This window comes from Meleagris gallopavo, chromosome 1, assembly GCF_000146605.3.
Source record: "Meleagris gallopavo isolate NT-WF06-2002-E0010 breed Aviagen turkey brand Nicholas breeding stock chromosome 1, Turkey_5.1, whole genome shotgun sequence".
Classification (NCBI taxonomy): Eukaryota; Metazoa; Chordata; class Aves; order Galliformes; family Phasianidae; genus Meleagris; species Meleagris gallopavo.
Window position 1 is genome coordinate 66382622 of NC_015011.2, and position 21638 is coordinate 66404259.

The 21638-nt window shown below is 46.8% G+C and overlaps 1 protein-coding gene across 3 annotated transcripts in view; it reads left to right on the forward strand.

Moving 5' to 3' along the window:
• Positions 1–15987, forward strand: part of ITPR2 (inositol 1,4,5-trisphosphate receptor type 2) — a 234261-nt gene extending 218274 nt beyond the window's left edge. For all 3 annotated transcript variants that reach the window (XM_031555252.1, XM_010715644.3, XM_019616758.2), the window contains 2 exons: positions 11396–11557; positions 12698–15987. In XM_031555252.1, coding sequence (XP_031411112.1) covers positions 11396–11557; positions 12698–12784 — 249 coding nt within the window. In that variant the 3' untranslated portion in view covers positions 12785–15987. The remainder of the gene's footprint in view (positions 1–11395; positions 11558–12697) is intronic.
• The last annotated feature ends 5651 nt before the right edge of the window (positions 15988–21638 follow it).

Genomic DNA, 21638 nt, shown 5'->3' on the forward strand with positions numbered 1-21638 from the left:
CATCATTTTTAATAAAAGAGAAGATATATAGCCTAACGGAATCAGATTAGTCATAGAGAAAGAAATCAATCAGTTTGGCAAATTGTATCTGTGGGACAATGTGCAAAATGTTTGTTTCATACAGTATTTATTGAACAAATTTATTGAGAAATGGTTGAAAGTGCTATACAGAAAAAGAAAAGCAAACCAGGAACCTTTTTGTTCAATTTAAATGACATTGATGTATTTTTTACATCATGAAATCTTGCAATATTACCAACAACAATCCCTGATAAAGTACTTTACACAATTGCCTCACAGGGCATTTTGAGATAAAAGTGTGTATCGGAGATTGTAAATTGGCTGCATCCAATTTATATATAATGGAACCCACTACAGCCATCCTACAAAATTCAATAGATCAGGAATCGCATTACAGTTCTTTGGGTTTGGGGTAGTAGTAGCCTTAAAGAATCTCCAAAACAAACAGATGAGCTTAAAGCATGTTTAATGAACACTGTGTATTTTATACACATGTGATTAAAATGTTTTGTCTCTGTTTTTCATTTTGCTGGGTGCTGCTGAAGGAAAATTGTAACTCTGGGGTTGTGAAACTGATCATCTGCTTGTTCTCAACAGAAAATGCATTTTAATTGAACAGAACAAACCATATTTAAATGCTGGGCTGAAAAAAATATATAAAAAGGAAGGAAAAAAAAAAAAAACACCAGGAAAAAGCAGATCTGCACAGAGGATCTGTTTCAATATTTTCCTAGCAATGCGAACAAGAGAGCTAAATGAAAATGTAGTACAGGCAGCTAGAGGTTCACATTGTAGCAAGACATTTTTTCCTTTATCGATCTGTGCCTGCAGCCTCTGAAAACACTGTGCAGTAGCCATGAACCTGAGTGAGCAGACATCCCACTTTGCAGGCCCAGTTTTGCTGTTTTCCACCTCTTCCCCAGTGGCTCTGGGAATAAAAGTGCTTTGTGCTTCCCAGTGGGGTTTGTGGGGCCCGGTGGGGTGCAGCCATGGCCAGAGCCTCTCAGAGGCCTCTTGGTGTGTGCTTAGGTGAGGAGATGGGCTCACAGAGCAGAGGAATGTGGAAGCAGTTGAACACAGCGAGTGGTCTGCAGACAGCTTGGAGAGCTTGTTGGTGGTGCTCAGGCCCATATGGCTGAAAGGCAGCTGTGGCTCCGTGGTGTTTTGTCAGGAGACACTTCAAAGAGAAACCTGGAGCTCTTTCTTCTCTGACTGATGCTCGACTATGTCCATTTATACAAATGCATGGTATATGAGCGGTCACATCCTTGTTTAAAAGGACAGTTGTTCCCTTTAGGGACAGGTAATAATTCTAATTAATTTTAAAAGAAAAGGTATTGTAAGTTGTCCTTTCATATTGCACCATCTGTAGAATATATCAGAGCCAGAATGGGCCCAAAGCAGTCCAGTCAGATCAGGATTCAGGGAGTATCCTAAACCAGAACAATCGCACCACGATCGGTGAAGCTATGCTGTGCGAAGCTGAGAACAAGGTCAAGTCCTGAGCCTCTGAAAAATGAGTCTCCAGCTGAGTCTTTGTATTTCCCAAAGATTCTGTTACGCCAAATTGAAGCTAAAGCTAGAAAACGGGCAGTACTTGCAAAAAGCAAGGTGACAGGGCCAGAGAATTAAATCTAAATGTCAAAAAATGCATACATTTCAACAAGCACACTCCCGAATCCCATGCTCCAAAAGATATGAGGTAAAGGTCATGGCTGGGAGATTAACAAGGAGGTTAGACCCTGATCCACTGTATCAAACCAGCTCTTCCATTGCCAAAAACAGGTCAAAGTGTATGCTGTCCTTATTGGCTGAGCAGCAGGTGTGTATCTAAGGAGCAGACAACCAGCCTGTCCCTAGTAGTGATGTGGTACTGTAGGGTATGTTTACACTGCAGTGGTATTAGGGGCACGGGCTTGTGTCTGGAGTTAGTGTCTGGAGTTAATGCCTGGTGTGCTCCCACCAGCGTGTCTTGCAAAAGGAAATCAATACAAAAAGAGGATCAGAAGAATGGAGACTTCAGTGAGATAGACTTCAGGCTGGCTGGTGGTGCGTGGTAGGAATGACGTGGGGCTGGATAAGCACCTGAATTCTGTTCACTTTGAGTGCGGTCAACAGAACTATCGTTGGAAGGCACAGCCATTCAGCTACACACATGAGCCAGCACAACAAACAAGCAGTGAATTTGCTGAAACGATGTTGGGAGCAGTTGGGGAATGAGAGGGAGAGCGAAGCTGGGGCTGGAGGCACTTTGGCAGCAGTGGTGGAGTTTGTGGATGGCTCAGGCCCTCTCCTGTCACTGGGTGCCCCATGCAGTGTGCCAGGCAAGGTGCCACCCAGCAGCAGGGTGCCTGTGCAGCTCGATTGCAGCATCGCAGTGAGCTGTGGAGGAGATGGAGAGCAGCCAGATGCCTCTGTGTGAGGATGGCCATACGGCCATTGCTTTATGCTGATCTTCCCCTACAGAGACAGCTGGAACTAAAACAGAGCCTCTCGTGCTGCCATTAAAAGGTTCTTTTTTTAAGGACATGTGCACTTAATGTCAGAATATTGAAACCATATCCACGTGAATAAAACCAGTGATTCATTGCTGTTTCAAATCTCTATCTAGCCACAGTAAATTTCTGCTCAGTAGTGACAGTCTGTGTCCACATGCAAGTTATGATTTACAGCTCTGTGTTTTGTATCAACAACATCTGTTTAACAAAAGGAAAGAAAAAGCCAAGAACATTTATTTTCTAATCTCTGTACCAGATGTTGTTTCTTTATGCACAAGATCCAGGGATTATATCAGAAATAACTTAATTATTTTAAATGAATAATCTGAAGTGTTCTTCCTAAAGCTTGTCCTGTAACCACTAACAACATGAAAACATGGGAATGTGGAAAAGTAAATTCATATTTTGAACAAATCTAGACTTATATCTATTTTATGGGCACAAATATAAAGAACTAAATCCTAGCTTGTGATAGTAGTACTGGAATTCTTGAGGATTTGCAGAGGAGAATATCAATTCTCAGAGTTATGATAGAGATAAGGTGGCAGAGAATGACTGAGGCAGCATCAGAAAGCAACAGCTGAGAAATGGACACTTGCCACGGGCAGAGGAAAGCATGGGAAGGCACCGAAGCTTCAGAGAGTGGTGCTGGGCTGAGGTAGAAGCTCAGCCCTCCTCTCTCAAGGCCCGAAAACAGTCACTGTGCATATCACAGCATGAGACTGCAGAATAATTCAAGCTGGGAGTCACCTCCAGAGACCCCCCCCAGTTCAAGCCCCTGCTCAGAGCAAGTCCAAATGAAGCAGATCGCTCAGGGCCATGTCCATTTGCGTGGTGATCCAGCACCTACCTAAACCAAAGGCCTTTCACTTGCTGCAGTTTGTCAGTGTCTGTCAGACATGGTGCTCCAGATACAGCCTTACACATGCCAGTGGGAGGATAAGAATTGCTTCCCTCCATGTGCTAGCTGCACTCTGGCTAATGCAGCCTGGGGTGTGCTTTGCCTTTTTCACACTAAGGGCACACTGCTGCTTCTTGTGCTTAACACTTACTTACGGGCTTGCCCACAGAAGTGGTGCTAGATCACATTCAAACATATGGGCTGAACTGTGAAAATACATTTTTGTGATTGTTTTCATCTCTTGGAGCTAAATGCCAGATCTGTGTGTTCTCCGAGCAGGAACTCTGGGGTCTCTTTCCTGGGAAAGCAAGATCCTCCTTTAGACTCTCAAGCTGAGTACCAAAACTGCCACACAAAACAGTAGAGGTTTGAGATTTATTATCATCCCTCCCCATAACTTTTTGGGGGATTTCACAAACTGGTACACCAATAATGAAGCACTGCAAGATATTCATGAGTGACTGGCCTAGATATCAGAGCTCACGGTTGTCCAGAATTAAGGTGATAGATTCTGTTGCAGCCCTCAAAAACATTCAATCAAATGAAAATGGAACTAAATGCACCAATGGTGCTGCTAAAGCAGACTGTGAGGCTATGTTAACTTTCAACCTTCTTTTAGTGGGAAACAGATTTCTATATTTTCCAATGCACCGTGGAAGTTGTAGAATATATCAATCAAGTATAGGCCCAGTCAGATATATTAATTTTCTCATTGCATAAAGATTTATTTGTAATTACCAAGGTTTATTTTTATTTTCCTTGAATTACTGTTGCGGTTGCATATGGCTGCATAACAATTCCTAATTTCCCGCCCTATATTCTTGTACAGCACAGATTGCTTATCAAATGCAGTCTTAACATTAAAGTGTCAAACAGGATTTGCAGAAAGCTATTTGGATTTGTAGTTTGGGATGAACGTTTATCAAATTGTGGATTAGCTGAATCATGCACTGAACCAAATTATTATTGTCTGTGATTAAATCACAAAGTGGTTATTGCCCCATGTCATCTAAAGCACAAGATAGTTTAAATCTTCAAAATCCCTTTTTTAAGGTGGCTATAGGAGCTACATCGATGCAGACTTTTATGACCAGACTGCATCCCCAGGCAGAAAAAAAACAGCTTTCAGAAGGTAGCTTGGACCGATCACTCTCTGCTTACATGGGCAGCTAATCTAGGAAAGAAATGGATGGACTTATTTACACCTCAGACTCACAGAATCATTTTTTAGTAAATAGACCTCTCTGTACCTGGAGCTAGAGTATTTTTTCAAGGTGCTGGCTCAGGAAAGAGGAGTGAATGGCCCTGCTGGTTCTTGTACCTGAAAGGATATGAGCAATAACATCTGCAGTTATTAATATTCACATGGAAACACAAGTCTTAGGGCACAACAGAGTCGGAGGGGCTGTGTGGTGGCACTCGCTGGACATGGAGGCTACTGGGTGATGAGCAGTGGCTGCCTTGGATGTCCCCAGATTAGGCCTTACCACCCCGATATGCACTTCTCGTCTTTCTAAAGCTGTAGGAGGCTTTTCCAGGCTGCCATCACAGTTCCTATCCAGCACACGCCAGCACTGAGTCACCAAGGAGTGAGTGGCCTATGCCGGACATGGGAGTGGTGGGCTGGGGAAGGCGGGGGCAGCTGGGAGGTCACCGAGCAGTCATCTTCTTTTTGAGTAGGTGGGAGGGAAGTCCCCATACTGCTTGTTTTCATGTTGCAACAATGGGTCACGGGGTAAAAAGGGCTGAGCGTCCCCACACTGGGCAGTGCCTGCTAAGGAAATGAAAGCTCTGTATAGCTGGCAGCAGCGTGGCCTCTGACTGAGCCTGTGGGGATGGCACTGGCAAAAAGTCTGCATTAGGCTGCCTTTGCTCCTCTACCTCATCCCCCTTGTCCTACTCTTTGACCTATTTTCTCTCATTGTTATCTAGTAATCTGTTTTTTAAAAGGCTCAGCCCAGCCTCTCCCGCTGGTTGCAGCTGATCCATCTCTCTGCTGCCTGTGAAACCGGCACCTCCTGAAGGAGCATCCCCTGCCAATTACTCTGAAGACATGGATTCAGCTCAGCGTGAGAGTTCAATTGAAGCCAGTTGGCCATGCCAACAGGACAGGGACGGCTCAGGAAAGACTTTTTACAAAGTACAGAAACTCCAAACAAATTTTTTCACTCTTTCCTCCCTCCAAGCTCAGACAGAGCTATCAGAGTCAGAAAAATGGAAATGTTTGACTGAAGGGAGTACTCAGCCCTTAGCTCTGCCCTGCCCTGGACAGCCTGTGGGAAGAAAGGACAAAGTCGCTTAGAGGCAAACGCAGGCTCTCGCTCTTAGTGGTCCTCTCTGAGAAGAAGGCTCTGAGGTTTCTTACCAAATGCAAGGAGCAAATCCCCTAAGTCCTGCGACTGCTCTGCATGTGCCCTGCCATTAGCACCTGGCACTGTGCACATGCAAGGGACCTCACGGAGAAGCGCGTGCCCTCCCGGGCCTCGCTGCTGCTGAGGTCCTGCCAGTGGGATTTGCTGCCAGGGAGGCAGGCGGGAGTGAGCATGCTGGATCACTGCACGAAATGTCTGCTCTGCTCGTGTGCAGTCTCTTTGGCCCTCAGCCTTTTGGCTAGCCCCACCTGCCCTTTTATTTTTTTCCGTCCAGCTGAGCTGGCAGAGAGGAGGCTGCGGCTCCCTTCTGTCCCTGCAGCCTTCCTGTCTGGCTGACTCTCTGCCCTAGACACAGACGTATGCTTAAATATGAATTCTGTGAGGCGCACATCATGCTCAAGGAGGGAGGGTGCAGCGAGTAGGTCCTGTGATCCGTAGGTGGGCTGCTGCGGTTGGGCTGAGGATAGCTGCTGTCTGATGCAAGAATGAAGTAACAGTAACAACACTCGGCCCCAGCTGTTTAGAAAGGTTTCTGTACGTTTTAGCCATTCATTTTGTGTCTGCTTTGTTTTAGAGTGCTGCGTCCACATAGCTCAACCTCTGTGTGTTCGTTTGTTCCTAGAGCTATGTCACCTTGCGCTAACCTGCTTGCTGCTTATAGGCTGTGACAGCTGCTGGCAGAGGTTTGCCTTGCTCCCTACCAACAGCCCGCCTCGTTCACGTAGGTTGTTGGCTCAAAATGTCTGCCTAAACTCTGGGAATGCAGCTGGATTTCTAAGAAGAATGGCTAAGGCATGGCAGATGACACACTCCCAGGTCCCATCCCCACAGCGGCTAGGGAAGCAGCACCTGCAGCATGGCCGAGGCACACTGCAGCTTTAACGTGTGTGAGCTGGTCAAGGTGAACCCTGGGCTGAGCCCATAAATGTTTTAAGTCCCAGAACAAATGTTTGGTGTTATACAAACATGTTAACTACCTCAAGTTAATTGGCAAGCAATTACCTTGAAGTAAAAATAGCTTTCCTGCAGCTGAGCAGTCACAGAGTGTCTGTCCCCCCGTGAACACTTCCAGTTCACTAAAACATTCTGCAGAAGAACCTTTTCCGATTTGTCTTGTGGAACCTCACAGGTTTGTGATCGAAAGGTTTCATCCCCGGAGGCAATTGCGAATTGTTTGAGGTACAGACTCAGCAAACAGGGCTGTGCAGCGGAGCTCATTTTCATGCTGCCCTTTAATATTATTAGAGTTTTGCAGTTCACAATACTTGGGGAAAAAAAAGATGGTATTGACTGGCAAATGCATGCCATTCAGCAAGGGACTATAACTAGCACGTATGTTACAATGGGACTATTGATGAAGACCAGATAAATATTTTTAACTTAAAGACAGGTTGGCTTGCATTTTGTGTGACATAATCACACAGTCGGACTGGGTTTTTCTACGTGTGTGCTGTCAAGAACCAAGAAGCAAAGTCCTGCCAGTACCCATCATAGCACTTGGCACTACCAAGTGAGAGTCTTGCAGTCAGCTGTTTGATCTGGTTATAGAAGTCGGTTGCTTCTTCTGATGAGATCTTCCACCCAAGCAGTCCCATCAACTTCTCTTAGAACTTGGCTTAAGCCCTTGCTTGATCCTGTACAAACTTCTGGCAAAATAATGCCTGGAACCTCTGGGTCTGTTACGTAACCACAGCCAGGTTTCTTCCTTGGGACTGATTATCACAGCAGTGCTGGGAAGCAGGGTTGGATACATGTGGATGTGAGAGTGACAGAGCTCTGTGACTCTGGGATTGTGGTGGCCAAGATGGGCTGGCACATGGTGAAGAGCTGTCCCAGCCAAACAGCTGTGCATTGCATGACACCGGTGAGGTGCTGTGTGCCTTGTCCCTCTCCTCACCCACTTCTGAACACCTCTCTCCCCAGAGGTTTAACCTTGTGCAGAGGAGGGGGCTGCAGCTGATGCTGGAAGCTTTGGGGCAGGCCGACTGCCCTGCATTGGGCTGCCCAGCAGCCACATGGGTGTGTGCTGTGTTGCTCCGATGCCTCAGTGCAGTGGAGGGTCAACCTGCAAAGCCCTTCCCACGCAGCTGGCAGTGTCTGCCTCACGTCCTGGAGAAGCGAGGGAGTGGCAGATGGAAAACAAAACTAGCAAAGTGCATTTCACAGTCCTGGCAGCAGTGCTCAGCAAACACGAGAACTGCAGTGATGGAGTCTCAGATTGCTTTCCCTCTGCAGCCTAGCGTTGGAAGCTTCAGCATTGCAGTGAGCCTCTCCAAGAGGTGCTCCCAGCCCTCAGTTGGCTCCTGTGGTAACGTGTCCTTGAGGCGGGTACATCCAGGTGTGTCAAGCAAGAGAAGCTGTGATGGGTGCAGACAGCAGAGCTTTCCAGGAAATATTGGGATACAACTGCAGCTCTGTTCACTGTAGCTCCTTTGAATTCACTTTCTGTGACTATAATGGCAAACATTTTGCAAGCAAAAAAAAAAAAAAAGCATTGAGCCAGGGAAGTGCTGTGCACAAACTAAGCTTAGTATAGATGACTACACCTGCGCTTAACACTAGGCACGTGATAAATGCTCTGCTAGATCCTAGCCAAAATAAATTTAAAATAAATATCAGAGCGTGCTTGTGGAAAATGAATGCAGGTCTTGTAAGCGTACCTGGTTGCAGCCGAAATTGGAGCCTACAGCTGCATGTGTCTGTGGGGATATCCAGCAGGGAGGGGGCACGTGATCTCCACCAGCAGAGCTGGTGAAAACAGGTTTTGATTTGAATGAGTTATGACCCATTGAAAATGGCATCATGCGTAACCACAGTAAATTGTCATAATGAGATCACGAGGCTCGAAGAAGTGGGCAGAGAGGAAAGGCTTCATTCCGCCAGTGCACACGGCTGACCGAGCTGTGGGCTGCACAACACAGCAAAGGGCACACCGTCTCCTTCCCTGGGCATCCTGTCATTGCAGTGACAGCACCCGAGGTTGCACAGTAGGACAAAAACTCATTAGAAGTGTTGAGTTAAAAAGAAGGAAACAACCCAGCACTCTTGTGGCTTTGCATTTAGTCTTGTACAGGGTAGCAGGGGATAGGGCTAACCCAAGTAATGGAAAAATATAAACACCATATGTGCTTCCAGTCTCATGGCAGCTTTCTGAGTTAGCTTGGTGGTTTCAAAACATGTTCCTGTCAGAGGGCCTGATGGTCAGGGTAGAGCATGACATAACTGAAAGTAGTCATCTCCCTCTGGAAGCACAATAAAATTGTATTCACGGGCTCATAAACTTATAGACGCAAACCAGCCCATGTGGATCTGCTCACATAAGGCTGCCACTGGATGCTCAGCTACAAATAATACAGAACCAGCTCTGACTTCTGTATTTTTGTCTGCAAACAAAGAAGCTGAAGGCAAACTCTGAGACTGCAGTATGGGTGATGCACCTGAGACTGTACCAGGTACAAAGTCCAGACAACATAAGTAGCACAGCTACTTGCTGTCTTGTAGGTGGAATTCCAGAAAGTATTCCTGTTTTCGGGAGCTGGAGGGAAATAGTGATATTTGTTCAGAGCCATCCATCATAGAATTATAGAAGCATTAAGGTTGGAAAAGACTTTTAGGATCATGAAGTCCAGTCATCAACCCACCAGCACCACACCCACTAAACTACATCCCTCAGTGCCACATCTCGTGCCACATTTCTTGAACACCTCGAGGGATGGTGACTCCACCATCTCCCTGGGCAGCCTGTTCCAATCCTTGGCCACCCTTTCTGAGAAGAAATTTTTCCAAATATCCAACCTGAACTTCCCCTGGTGCAGCTGGAGGCCTTCCCCTCTAGTCCTATCACAAGTTATGCAGGAGAAGAGGCCGATCCCCATGTAGCACTGTCTCCTTTCAGAGAGTTATAGGGAGCAATAAGGTCTCCCCTCAGCCTCCTCCAGTCTCGACAATCCCAGCTCCCAAACCTCTCCTGGCATAACTTGAGGCCATTATCTCTCATCCTATCATGAGTTACTTGGGAGAAGAGACCAACCCCCACTCTACTGCAGCCTCCCTTCAGAGAATTGTACAGAGTGAAAGGTCTCCCCTGAGCCTCCAGACTCAACAGTCTCTCAGTCACTCCCCATAAGATTTGTGCTCCAGACCAGTTTCATTGCCCTTCTCTGGACATGCTTCAGGTCCTTTATGCCTTGTAGGGAGCAGCCCAAAACTGAATGTGGAAATCAAGATGCAACTTCACTAGTGCCAAGTACGGAGGGAAAATCACCTCCCTAATCCTGCAAACTGCACTATTTCTGATATAAGCCAGGATGCCATTGGCCTTTTTGGCCATTTGGGCACACTGCTGACTCTTGGTCAGCTGGTGGTCAACTAACACCCTCAGATCCTTTTCCTCTGTGCAGCTTTCCAGCCACTCTGCCCCAAGCCTGCAGGGATGCATGAGGTTGTTGTGACTTAAGTGTAGGACCCTGCACTTGGTGTTCTTGAAGCTCATGCAGTTGGCCTCAGCCCATCAGTCCAGCTTATCCAGATCCCTCTGTAGGGCCTTGCTACCCTCAAGCATATCAACACTTCCTCCAAACTCAGTGTCATCTGAAAACTTACTGGAAGTGCACTCAATCATGCAGGAGACTGGAATAAACACGCTCCAGCTCATGCTATTTCTGTTTTAAAGTTATCAAGGGCACATGTCTGTGGAGGCCTGTTGCAAAACACTGTATGTATGATTAACCACATCCTCCAACTCCCCCAGGGTGGAAGGCAGAGGTGCGTTGATGTCATGCATCACTGGATGCAGGACCTACTTCCTTTGTCTCATACAGTAGGGCAAATTGCATTGCTTGCCACATGGTTGGCACTCCTCCCAGTCTCGCACCCTCCAGCCTGTTATAGGTTACACACAAGTATCTGTGCCCCTGGGCAAGGGAGGAGATTGAGCCTCATGCTGCTGCACCACATTCCCAATTTTTATCAGCTATCTGCAGCACTTCTGTTACGACCAGATTCATAGCCTGAGAACATGAATATCCTTGCAGTGCCCAGTCCTTTGCCCATCAGCTCTTCACCATGGGGCTATGCTGAGATACATAGTCTGCAAGCCCAAGCCATTCCTGGGATCCCAAATTTTCTACTGTGGGCAGCTGAACTGGCCCCAAGACCATTACTACTGCAGCAGGCATGCTGCAGGCCAGCCTAGCAAGGGCTGTGGCTTGCCTTGTCTACATGTTGATTTGCTGGTACTCCTTCAGGGACAGCGAAACAGGCAGAGTCCTGACAGCTGAGGGGACAGCAGGGAATGTGTCCCTGTGAGTACCTCAAAGCATCCCCAGGAGCATGTGAGGTCCCAGAGAGGCCTCCTTGTGTGTATCTCTTCATGGCAGGGCTGCAGATGGGACAGGAGCAGCTGTGGGAAACGAAGATTTTGCACTTGATGCTTTCTGCGTAGACAGAGAAAGGCCTGTGTAAAATGTCTGCTCCATGCAGTGACTGTGAAGCTCACAGTGTGTCATCTACTGAGAAGTACCTGAGTCTACATTCTCTGGTCTCAAATAGTAGCGTTGCAGAAACCCCCTACTAACGTTGTTGTTTCTCTGATACCTGTATAGGAGAAGAATTTGGACTGGTTCCCTCGGATGAGAGCCATGTCTCTGGTCAGCAATGAAGGCGACAGTGAGCAAAACGAAATCAGGAACCTGCAGGAGAGGCTGGAGTCAACCATGAGCCTTGTGAAGCAGCTCTCCAGCCAGCTGGCTGAGCTGAAGGAGCAGGTGGGTGCACTACCCCGGCCGCAAGCTGAACATGTGCAGTGGGGCACACTCGCTCCCCTCGGGTCACGGTCAGGACAGTGTAACAAAAGAGACTTTTGTTTGATAAAGGTTTCATCTTTCTTCCAGTAAGCTTTCTGAGTAGATGCAGTGATAGGGGTTTGCGGTGAAATTGTATCCTGTTAGCAGAGGCAGATAATGGGTAAGGGGTGTGTGTTACGAAATCCCCCTGTGGGTGTGTGAGGACAGAGGTGGTCTTTGCACAGGCAGGCACTGCACAGCCTGGCAGCAGGGCCGAGGCAGCATCAGACACAGCTGCCTACCTATGGGAGTCAGCAGAAAAGCTTTCTCAATCTGACACGCAGGAGTTTCCCTCACTGAGAATACCAGCAGCACTGTGCTGAAAACAACTGCCCAAGACTGTCGCTCTGCCTGTGTCACCTTGTGCCTCTCAGCTCCTCTCCCTTGGTGTATTGGCACCTGGTACCACCTCTCTTCCAGCCCTGCTTCTCACTTCAGGACCACAAGACCAGCTCAGCTCCCTTGTAAACTAAGATGCCCATCACCTTAGGTTTGTTCGTTACAGTCTTAAAAGACAGCGTTCTGTTTTCTGAATGGAATGCCCTTCCATTATCCTATCATCCTCCTTCAAATCCTTCCTTAAAACTCTTTCTACCTGTGAAAAATTTGACAGAGGTTTAGGCTGGATGTGCTGCTCCCATTGTTTACTGCAGTTATCTACACTGCCCTGGGTGGTTTTTCATCTCCCCCTGACTGACCTTGCCTTCTCCTGGCTCGAATTTAAATTCTTTGGGGCTGGGACCACCCTTTAATTTTGTTATTGTACAGCACCAGGTGCAGATGCTGACCCTCTGCGGGGCTGCACAACACGATAGCAGAGCAAAGGATGTACTGTAAAACCTGCCACTGGAGAAGAATCATGCACAAATGAGAATCAAATGCCCATAGTTTGCGGGAGACAGATTTCCCACTTCAAAGGCATCTCTTACTTGTAATTTTTGATGCTGAAGAATAGAATTCCACTCCCTGTTGTTTTGCTTATATGTATCTTGTTCTGTGACTGCTAAATAATAGTAAAAAGCAAAAAAATAAATCTCGTCTCTCTCTGCCTTTCCACCTTAGATGACAGAACAAAGGAAGAATAAGCAGAGGCTGGGCTTTCTTGGATCAAACACACCCCATGTGAATCATCACATGCCACCACCCTGATACCATGGGGAGAAGCCGTGACTGGCCTTTCATCAGTATTCCTGCTTTATTACCGAATAAAAAACTGAGATTGAGAGGAGTGAACAGTGCCTATTGTTACGAAGTTAAAAACAACCAAGTGCCAAGATGTTAAGTGGTTTAGCTCTGGGAACAATTTGTAGCTGTTTTTCATGGTTGAAAGGGACCTAGAACGCAAGTGATACAAGGCAGTCCGTTTGTATTCATTCAGGGGGCCCAACTCGCTGCATTTGTGCTCTGCAATTCAGTGGCTTTAGCAGCAGCTGCTGCCTGCAAGGGAATCAGGGCAGTGCCCGGCTGCGTCCTTTGTGCTGCCTTCAGCTTTCTCCTTAAAGCATCAACAAAATCAAGGCAGGAGAAATGTGTATTAGCACAAATACAATACAGCCTGGTTCAGAATCAATAGAAGCCGCTCCTTGTCTTATTTGTCAGATAGCAACATTAGTCATTTTTGCTTGGCGCCTACTATTTTTTAATTACGGTAAATATGTCAGTTGGGTAAGCAATATTGTTGCTTCAAGTAACTTCTACGAGGAGGGAGAGGAGAGAAACCTCAAAAGACTGGAACAAAAAAGGAAGAAAAAAGAGAAAAAAGTTGCAAAGAGAAACATTAACGCTTTTGAATTTTAGCTGTCACCATGCAATTTCTTATTTATAACATGGAGCACAATGGATCTACAGCTATGGGAAAGTTATGCACATAACACTGGCAACATAACTGGAAGTGATTTCTTTCTCCTGGATTCACATGTTCTCGATTAATGTGGCCATGAGACTTCACATACTGAGGAGTTAAACTGTGCTTAAAATTCAAATTCCAATGGAGGATTGTAGTTTGAAGTGTGCATGTGTGTATTTTTTATTTTTATTTTTTGAAGCTTAAAAATGCCTTTCTACATGAAGCTGTAATGGTGTCATTACCTTTCACAAACACACCATCAGTAAGAGATGACCTCTGTAAATCAGCGCCGTATTCTGCCAGTGTTCTTCTGAGCAGAGGAGCATGGGCTTAACTTTCCTCTGTCAGCCCTTCCTTACTGAAGGGGCTTGCAGGACAAGCACGGGTGATGGGACACAGCAATGCTGCCAGAGGAGCACAGGATTGGATGGGGCACAGCAGTGATGCTTGAGGAGCTCTTCCAGAGCTAGGCTCTAGGAAGGGCAGCAGCTGAACTGTCTGTACAGGTCTCTGATGTATTCTCAATTTCCTGAGATGATTTTAGAAGAGAAGTTACTGGGTATCCGCAGAGCCCAGCAGGCTTTTAGACGAAGATTTTCAGAGCACAAATGGGAGCTATGGTCCCAGTTCACCTTCATCTTCAGAGGATTTTGGATCCCTAGCTGTCCTTGGTTGCATTGGAAAACGTCTCCATTAAAGTGGAGTCACTTTATAAACTAAAAAATTTTTGCAATAATTTCCCCCTGTAGTATTTCCATTTTGTTACAGAAGCTGTTTTAATCAAGGGTGGAAATACTGTTGACTCCAGCATTTTTAGTATCCCCCTGAAAAAATACTGTCTTGTTATTAAGACACAATTCAAACCAGCAGACCCAGAATAAAAGGAAGGGAGGAGCATTTCCCTCCCTTCATCCCAAATCCAAGCCTGTTCTTGGAACCTCTCTCTTTTTTTGTGTTTGTGAGGTGAATGGGATAAAAATAATGTACTCTAGGGTCTGATCCTTCTACTGCCAGCACAATTCACTCTGGCTTCTGTTGGGTCCCAGAAACTATGACCCAGCCAGCACTCTGCCCACATGTTCTGAGATGAGGACCAAGTGGTGGTTATCACAACCGGGACAGGGGCAGAAAAAGCGGAGAGTGAGAAACTAAACCCTCGACAGCTCCTCTGTCACCTTGGTGCTTCCCAACCATCTGTGCAAGAGGAGAGCTCAAAGCAGAATACAGAAGTGCAGTTGTCTTCAGTGGACAACTGTGATCTTTCAGGAATAAATCGTGGAGTGTGCCTTCGTGTGACTGAGGCCTTGCTTCTGCTGCGGCTGGGCTGTGCTGGTGAAACCCCTAGTGAGGCTGTCTGTCTGTCTGTCCGTGGGGATGGGCTCCATGTAGCAATTAGCGTCCAGCACTGAGCGGCTTACAGTGACTTTATTCTGGGAGCTTGCATCAGCCACATGCTGTGCAGTAACCAACTCCCGTATAAAGTAAGGCCAGGCCGGCCTCTCTGACTGGGCCTATTGTAAAGCACCAAGCCAAAGGAGTTGTGCGCAAACGTCAACTCAGTGGTGAGGTTGTGGAGAATCAGACCTGGCAGCCGTATTGATTCAAATTAGTTTGTGCAGTTCATCTGTTTGTCACAGCCTGTTTCAAGAGTCATTTTCTTCATTCCCACACACATGTGCCGATATTGTAGGTGTAGAGCATGGTTGATTGGAACGAAAATGAATTATTTGCTACTTACTGGGGTTTGGCGGTCGACGCGGTTGACACTTTTGCTGTTTGTGCTCAAAAAAGCAGCTGAACCACTGTGCATCGCAGGAGGTTTGTGCTGTTTGAACTGCAACTCAACACGCCTGTGCCCTGAGCTCATGCCTGCAGTGGCATATGAGCAGTGCTCTGCCCTGCACTGTGACCAACATCCCCCAGTTCCAGAGCCTGAGGAGGAGCAAACCCTTCAAAAACTAGAAACTAATAGATGCCAATTAGCCTTTGCCACAGTGCCTGTCCTCTCTTTGTAGCTTCAGAGAGAGACCTCTCTAAGTGATGCAAGTGATGGTGCTTGCACAGATGGTAAATATATTTCACTGAGCATTTTGATGTTCTTGATTCTGCCAAAGCTTATGCCTGTCCTGCAGCTCTCATCCATGTGAGCAACCTGTACCTAAGCAGGAGGCTTCTTCATGAAAAGCAATTGCAGGGTCAGAGCTCAAGCCTTAAGGATTGTGAAATACCCCCCATCAGAAAGTTTCTAACAAGGGAAAAATTCATTGTTTTATACATATATTTATATGTATATCTTTGTTTAGTGCAGCAGGGGTATCCTTTTAGGCAAGCATCATCACTTGCGTATCCTATTTATATGAAATCATTGCAAAGAAGTAAAAACATCTAAGAGCTTTTAATGCCTTAGAGGGATTTATAATTGTAAGCTCCTTGACAGTTAAAATCTTAAGTAAACGTGTCCATTGATGCTGAATGTAACTTTTAATAAAAAGTGTGTCATTTTACATATGTTTGCCTCACTTCTTCTTGGTGCAAAGATGTGGAGAAAGAGTTGTTGCTGAATTTGGAGGTTGGATGAGGCCCTGGGCAGCCTGATCTGGTGGGTGGCCACCCTGCCCATAGCAGGGGGTTGGAACTGAGTGAGCTTTAAGGTCCCTTCCAACCAAACTCAGTCTGTGATTCTATAACTATGATCCTATGAATCAAAGACTTCTAGAAAACCCAGGGCCTGCCCAGGAGACCAAGTTGTGGCAATAAATGTGTCCTCTGTATGCATCAGTTTTTTCTGAGTGACAAATTGAGTGACAGCAGTTCGATCTTGCATGGTGAGCCCCAGTCCAGCAATACCAGTGAGGATTTATTTTACTTCAGGCATAGCTTAGTCCACTGCCAAAGACCTTGTGGCAGATAGGTGTGTGATTTGCTGAGTGCTTTTTGCTCAGTCCCTAGGAGGCAGGTTGGTGGCAGTCACTGTGATGGATGCAAGTGCCACTGACATGCTAAACACCTCAGAGTACCCCACTGCACGTGGTCTTGGCTCACAGGAAAGCTCTGTCTGCCCACTTGGGCCTGGCTTGAGCAGGCAGCACAGTGAGGTTTTGAGCACCAGCAGGGGCCAGGGTAAGGCCATGTCCTTGTGCCCCTGATGAGGGCAATCCCATGGGACCATCATCCGACAGCACCATGACGGGCACCTCCTGTGCACCTTGTGTAGGCCATCCCAGCTGCCACTGTCCCTTCAGGACAGGGTTCTGGTGGTGCTGAGGAGCCCATCAATGTTGTTACTCACTATCCTGCCAATTCCAACCACTGATTTTGGAAATCCAGACCTCAAGTAATGAAGGGCAGTGCACAGGTTAAAGGCTTAAAGGCTCTATGTGCCTTCTGTTAGGGCAGGTCTCGTGCGAGAGTGATACTTTGGTGGTTTGGTGGGAGCTTTTGTCATATTTTCAGTGTAACTGCTTCAAATAGGACGTTGAGAGAGAGACTGGAGGGTTACCCTTCTTTTCTAGGTGGAACAAGCAAGGAAGGCAGACAGCCAAAGGCCATTGCCTCTCTGAACCCTGGCACTTTGGGCTGAGGAAACCCGTGGTCTTGCAAAAAGAGGAAGTGCCCTATAAACCTGGGACAAAAGAATATATACAACACAGAAACATTATTTTTCCAATGATGTTTATTACAGGGTCAGTATTTACTAGTAAGGGAACGAGGTCTCAGTGAGGAAAAAAAAGGCTGCTAATGAGGGAAATCCCATTAAACAGAGCATTTCTGTGCACTCATTATCCCAACCTGCTGAGTTTTTGAATGGAAGCAACTTTCTTTAGCATTCTGTGCTATGACTGTAATGTTAAATTGAAGGAGCTTGTTTACTGCAAGGCTTCTCAGATCACTCTGCAAAAAGGATGTCCTGAGAGAAAATGCACTTTCATATAGACAGCTTTCAACCTAAGATTACAGACATACCAAATGAAAAGCCCCCAACCTAGAATTAAGCACCTCTGCCAAAGTGGCAGCCATTTCACACACAAATCTCAGGACTGATGGCTGAGGCTTCTGTTTTTCGGCACCCTTCTGGTTCAAAAGGCGTTGCAGGGAGCAGGCGGCTCCCTCGGCAGCAGCATGCAGCTCAGTGGGTGTACACCGGTGTGCTCCGAGAGCGAATCAGGCTCATTAGCTTCCACAGTCGCTGCTGTTGTGACAAAGGCATCTGCAGGCAAGGATGTTTGCTTTGGAATGAGCCTGCTTGTTTTCTGGGGATGGCTGCCAAGTTTATTTTTAAGCTGAGAAAACTGAGATTTCAGTCTGCTAACCTTGCTGCTGTCCCAGGATGCCCACCGGTCCAGTCGGCAGCATGGCTCCTGTTTGGAGACGCTCAGACTGAACTGTCCCTATTTGCACAAAATTGTCCCAAACAGGCCTGAAGTGCCAAAAAAGGAATCCGATCTCCAGGAATTTAAAATGCAACGTGTATTGCTATCATCAATTCACACTTGCCTGCTCTATTTATATGCTCTACTTTTTAGTGTGAAGCAGGAAGTCGCGAGGCACAAGACAAATAGCCTATAGAACCTGGCTATTTTAAAGCATTTCTGTTGCTGCAAACAGGCAGCAGTTAGTTACCTCTATTTTTATTTTATTTTATTTTATTTTATTTTATTTTATTTTATTTTATTATTTTTTGCACAGTGGATTTCTTACCCCTCATCTCCCATCTTTATCTCATCATGTCTGCACCATGCCCTTGTGCTACTGTGCTGAGGGCGAGACCTGGTTACGTCCTGCACATCCTAGCAGGGCTGGAAGTCATGCCACGGACCTCAGCCTGTGGTAGCATAGCTGAGCTGGCAGTGTCTGTCCTTACTACTTTAATTACTCCATTTAAATGTTGCAGATTGTCAACTAGCACGTTATTTAACTTGGTACAAGTGCTATTTTTTTAACAGAACTTATTGTGGCAAATTATTGCACAAGCTTCGGCCAGCTCACCCATCACTTCACCAACTGTGGGTGATCCAAAGAGATGATTGCATTTTGCTCCACCTTTTAACCTCATCTATGGGCAAAATATGTGCCACCACTGAGAGCCAGATCAAATCCATTGCCCAACTCCAGCTTAGCCTCAGTCCAGTTGTGGCTTGTGGTAGTAAGGGATGAGGACATTGTCACGACAGGGCTGCTGCCACCACCACTCCCACTCAAAAGCCCGTTAAATTCATTCAGGTGGGAGTAGTGGTTTTGGGGTCAGCTACAGCATGAAGGCTCCAAATTCCTTTATAAAATCCTCCCTTCTGGCTCCCAGAGTTTGCAGTGCACTGCGTGGGCTGTGTTCTGTGTGACACCAAGCTGCCATGTGAACCATGGACTCTATGTCACCTCATCATAACTCAGTGCAATGGCCTTCAACTGTGACATGGCAACCTGCATTTTGCAATCCCCTGTGAGAAACATTTGCCCTCTCCCTACTGCTGTAAGGGTGCACTTGCTGCCCTCCTTTCCCTGCTGCACCAGTGTTATAGCGTGGGAAGTCTGGGAGCCACATTTTCAGCCCAGCACAGGGCAATTTTGCAACAAAGCTCAAAAACATTTTCAGTCCTTGGTCATTCTTGGATGCTGGCAGATGGCTGAGAGCTTGTATTTTTTCAGGTCAGCTTCTGCTAGCTTTTGAGGGTGGCTCTGGCCCATTTGCAGCCCACCAGGGAGCTATGTCAGTGGCTTTTCTGGCTTTCAAGCGTTCACCCTAATTTGATAAAGACAGCAGAATTCATGGTGCCTCCAAAAGCCCTTCTAAACCTTCATCACTCTATTTTAAAAGGGAGGGTGTATGTGTTGTGTGTGATCGTGTGTGGTTTGCACACACACAACGCCGTTTGAGGGTATTTGGGAACACTGGCACACAGAAACAAGGGCGGGCTGGCTGCAGACCTAAACAAGCAGTGCAGCTGGTGCTATGAGCACTGCCGTCCCGTGGGAGATGCAGATTTTTGTGCCTGTGGCAGGACTTTGCTGTTAAAGGAGAAGGAGTCAGGAGAGGAGAGCACGGTCCCTGGAGCCATCCTGCCCTTCCTATGCCAGCACAAACATCTGCCTGGATCCCCAGCTGCTCTGCGGGAGGGTGGAGAGATGCTGGGAGAGCTGTAACTGTGCTGTGCTGCAGGTATAACATCACGCAGGGAAGAAAAGGAAAGGAATGAGAGTTTAAGGGAAGGCCCCAAGGGTACAGGAAAATGTTGTCAGGAATGGTGGTTGGACTGGTGGGTATTATGAGAAGGCTGCTACAGAGTTATCGTCAAAAGCTGAAGTTATCAGATGATGATGGGCCTCTTGTAAATCTCAGCTGTCTTTCCAAATGACAGGATGTATCCAGCACCTTCCAGTCCAATAAAAGGGCTGTTGCGCAGGGCCCTTGGTCTACAAAGTCTGTTTTTTCAGAAGTTTGCCCACAGCACCTCACTTGGGATGAGTGCTCTTTTACATGGTTAGCACAAATCCAAATAAATACAGAAAATATAAAACTGAGCTGGAAATTTACTGAGTACAAAGCTGTCTTGCAAAAATTGTCTGTGTTTCCTGGCTCTGGATGGGATGGAAATACCACAAGGCTCGCTTCTCTCATCGTAACGTGATACTTCTGCTTCCGGGCTCAGCTGAAAAGAGGTGGAGGCATGTACAAGAGCAGAAAAAAAAGGAAAAGCAAAAGCAAATGATAATCCAGCTTTTTTTTTTTTAATGCAGAAAAAATGTAACTAGTAATCAGAAAGTGGTCACTGTGTGCATCTACTTGCATGCCTTGCCTCGCGCAGGCCTTAGAGTTTTTTCCCCAAGAGATGGGGCACAATGCTGAAAAGGCAGCTAACCTGCTGGGAGGCCTTCCTGCGAGCAGGAAGCAGGAAGCAGGACAGAGCTTGGCTGGTGCTTGCTGAGCTCTAATGTCAGTCCAGCTGCTGGTCTTGGTTAAGTGAAGATGTTCCCCTTTTCCCTGCTTGTTCCCTGCCTCCAGGAGAGGGGAACACAGGCCTGTGGCCTTCCCTTCAGCCTGAGGTTCTCAGCTGTGCTTTCCATTCTGTCATGTGACTGGTTCTTGTATGTTTTTCCTTCAATTTTTCCAGTCTGGCCAAATGTTTTGGAGACAGAAGTTACGTCAGTGAAGATGGCAGGGAAGGGAACAAAGTGCTTTCCCTGCTGGTGGTTGGAGTTCGTAGCCATAACACCCGTGGTGAAGCAGCCACATCCCTAGCAAAAAATGGCTGGGAAGTCAGGATACCACATGGCCCAGCATCTAGCAAAGCAGTTCATCTTCCTCATGGTGCCACAGGGCCATCTGTCAAACCTGCCCTCACCACTTCTCAGCAAACCACCCTTGGCAGCCGCCTTCAAGAGAAGAGCCACCAGCTGTGTCCCGGGGCAGCCCAAGTTACTCCTGCATCTGCCAGCAAATGGCATTTTAACAGCATCTTCTGAGAAGGGACTGAGACCACACATGTCCTTTCAGCCAGGCTGTCAGATAAGTCTGCCGAGGGCTGTTGTGGATCTGGTGATCTGTGTTTAGAAATAGTCTTGGTATTTTTAAATGTTGCCTGGAGCCATCTGGTCCCCTCTTCGTTTTATGTTTTAATTGTCATTTATAACTTATTATACAAGCTATTCAAAAGCCAGACAGAGGCTGGAGGGAAGCAGGCACGTCCCCATCTGAAGCTCATGCAAACCCCTGCAGCCTGTCCCTGCCCTTCAAAGAGGCCGGGGGGCCGTGGCCCAGGCCCCATGACAAGCAGGCTGCGCATCACACACTGCAGCCCAGCTGCAGCACAGGGTTTCCTCTGGCACAGGGAAGAGGGCCCATCAGGGCAGGTGACCATCTGCAAACTGAAGGAATTTACGTTTTTGAAGATGCCTCTTTTAGTTTTCAAAAAGGAGCTGACTCGCCTTTGCCTGCAGTGAGAGCAGTGAGCATGGAGGGCTGCAGACTGTCCAATCATGCTGGTCTGGCTCCTCAGCTCCTTCACAGTATGGAGACATACCACTAAATAATAATTTCTTATATTTCAAACTTATGAAACAGGGCAATGAACATCAAGCTGTCTGAATAAGGATACACATACATTCTTTTTTTAAGAAAACCCTTTGATTTCTTTAAGATCCAAATAATCCTCTTTTCAGGCA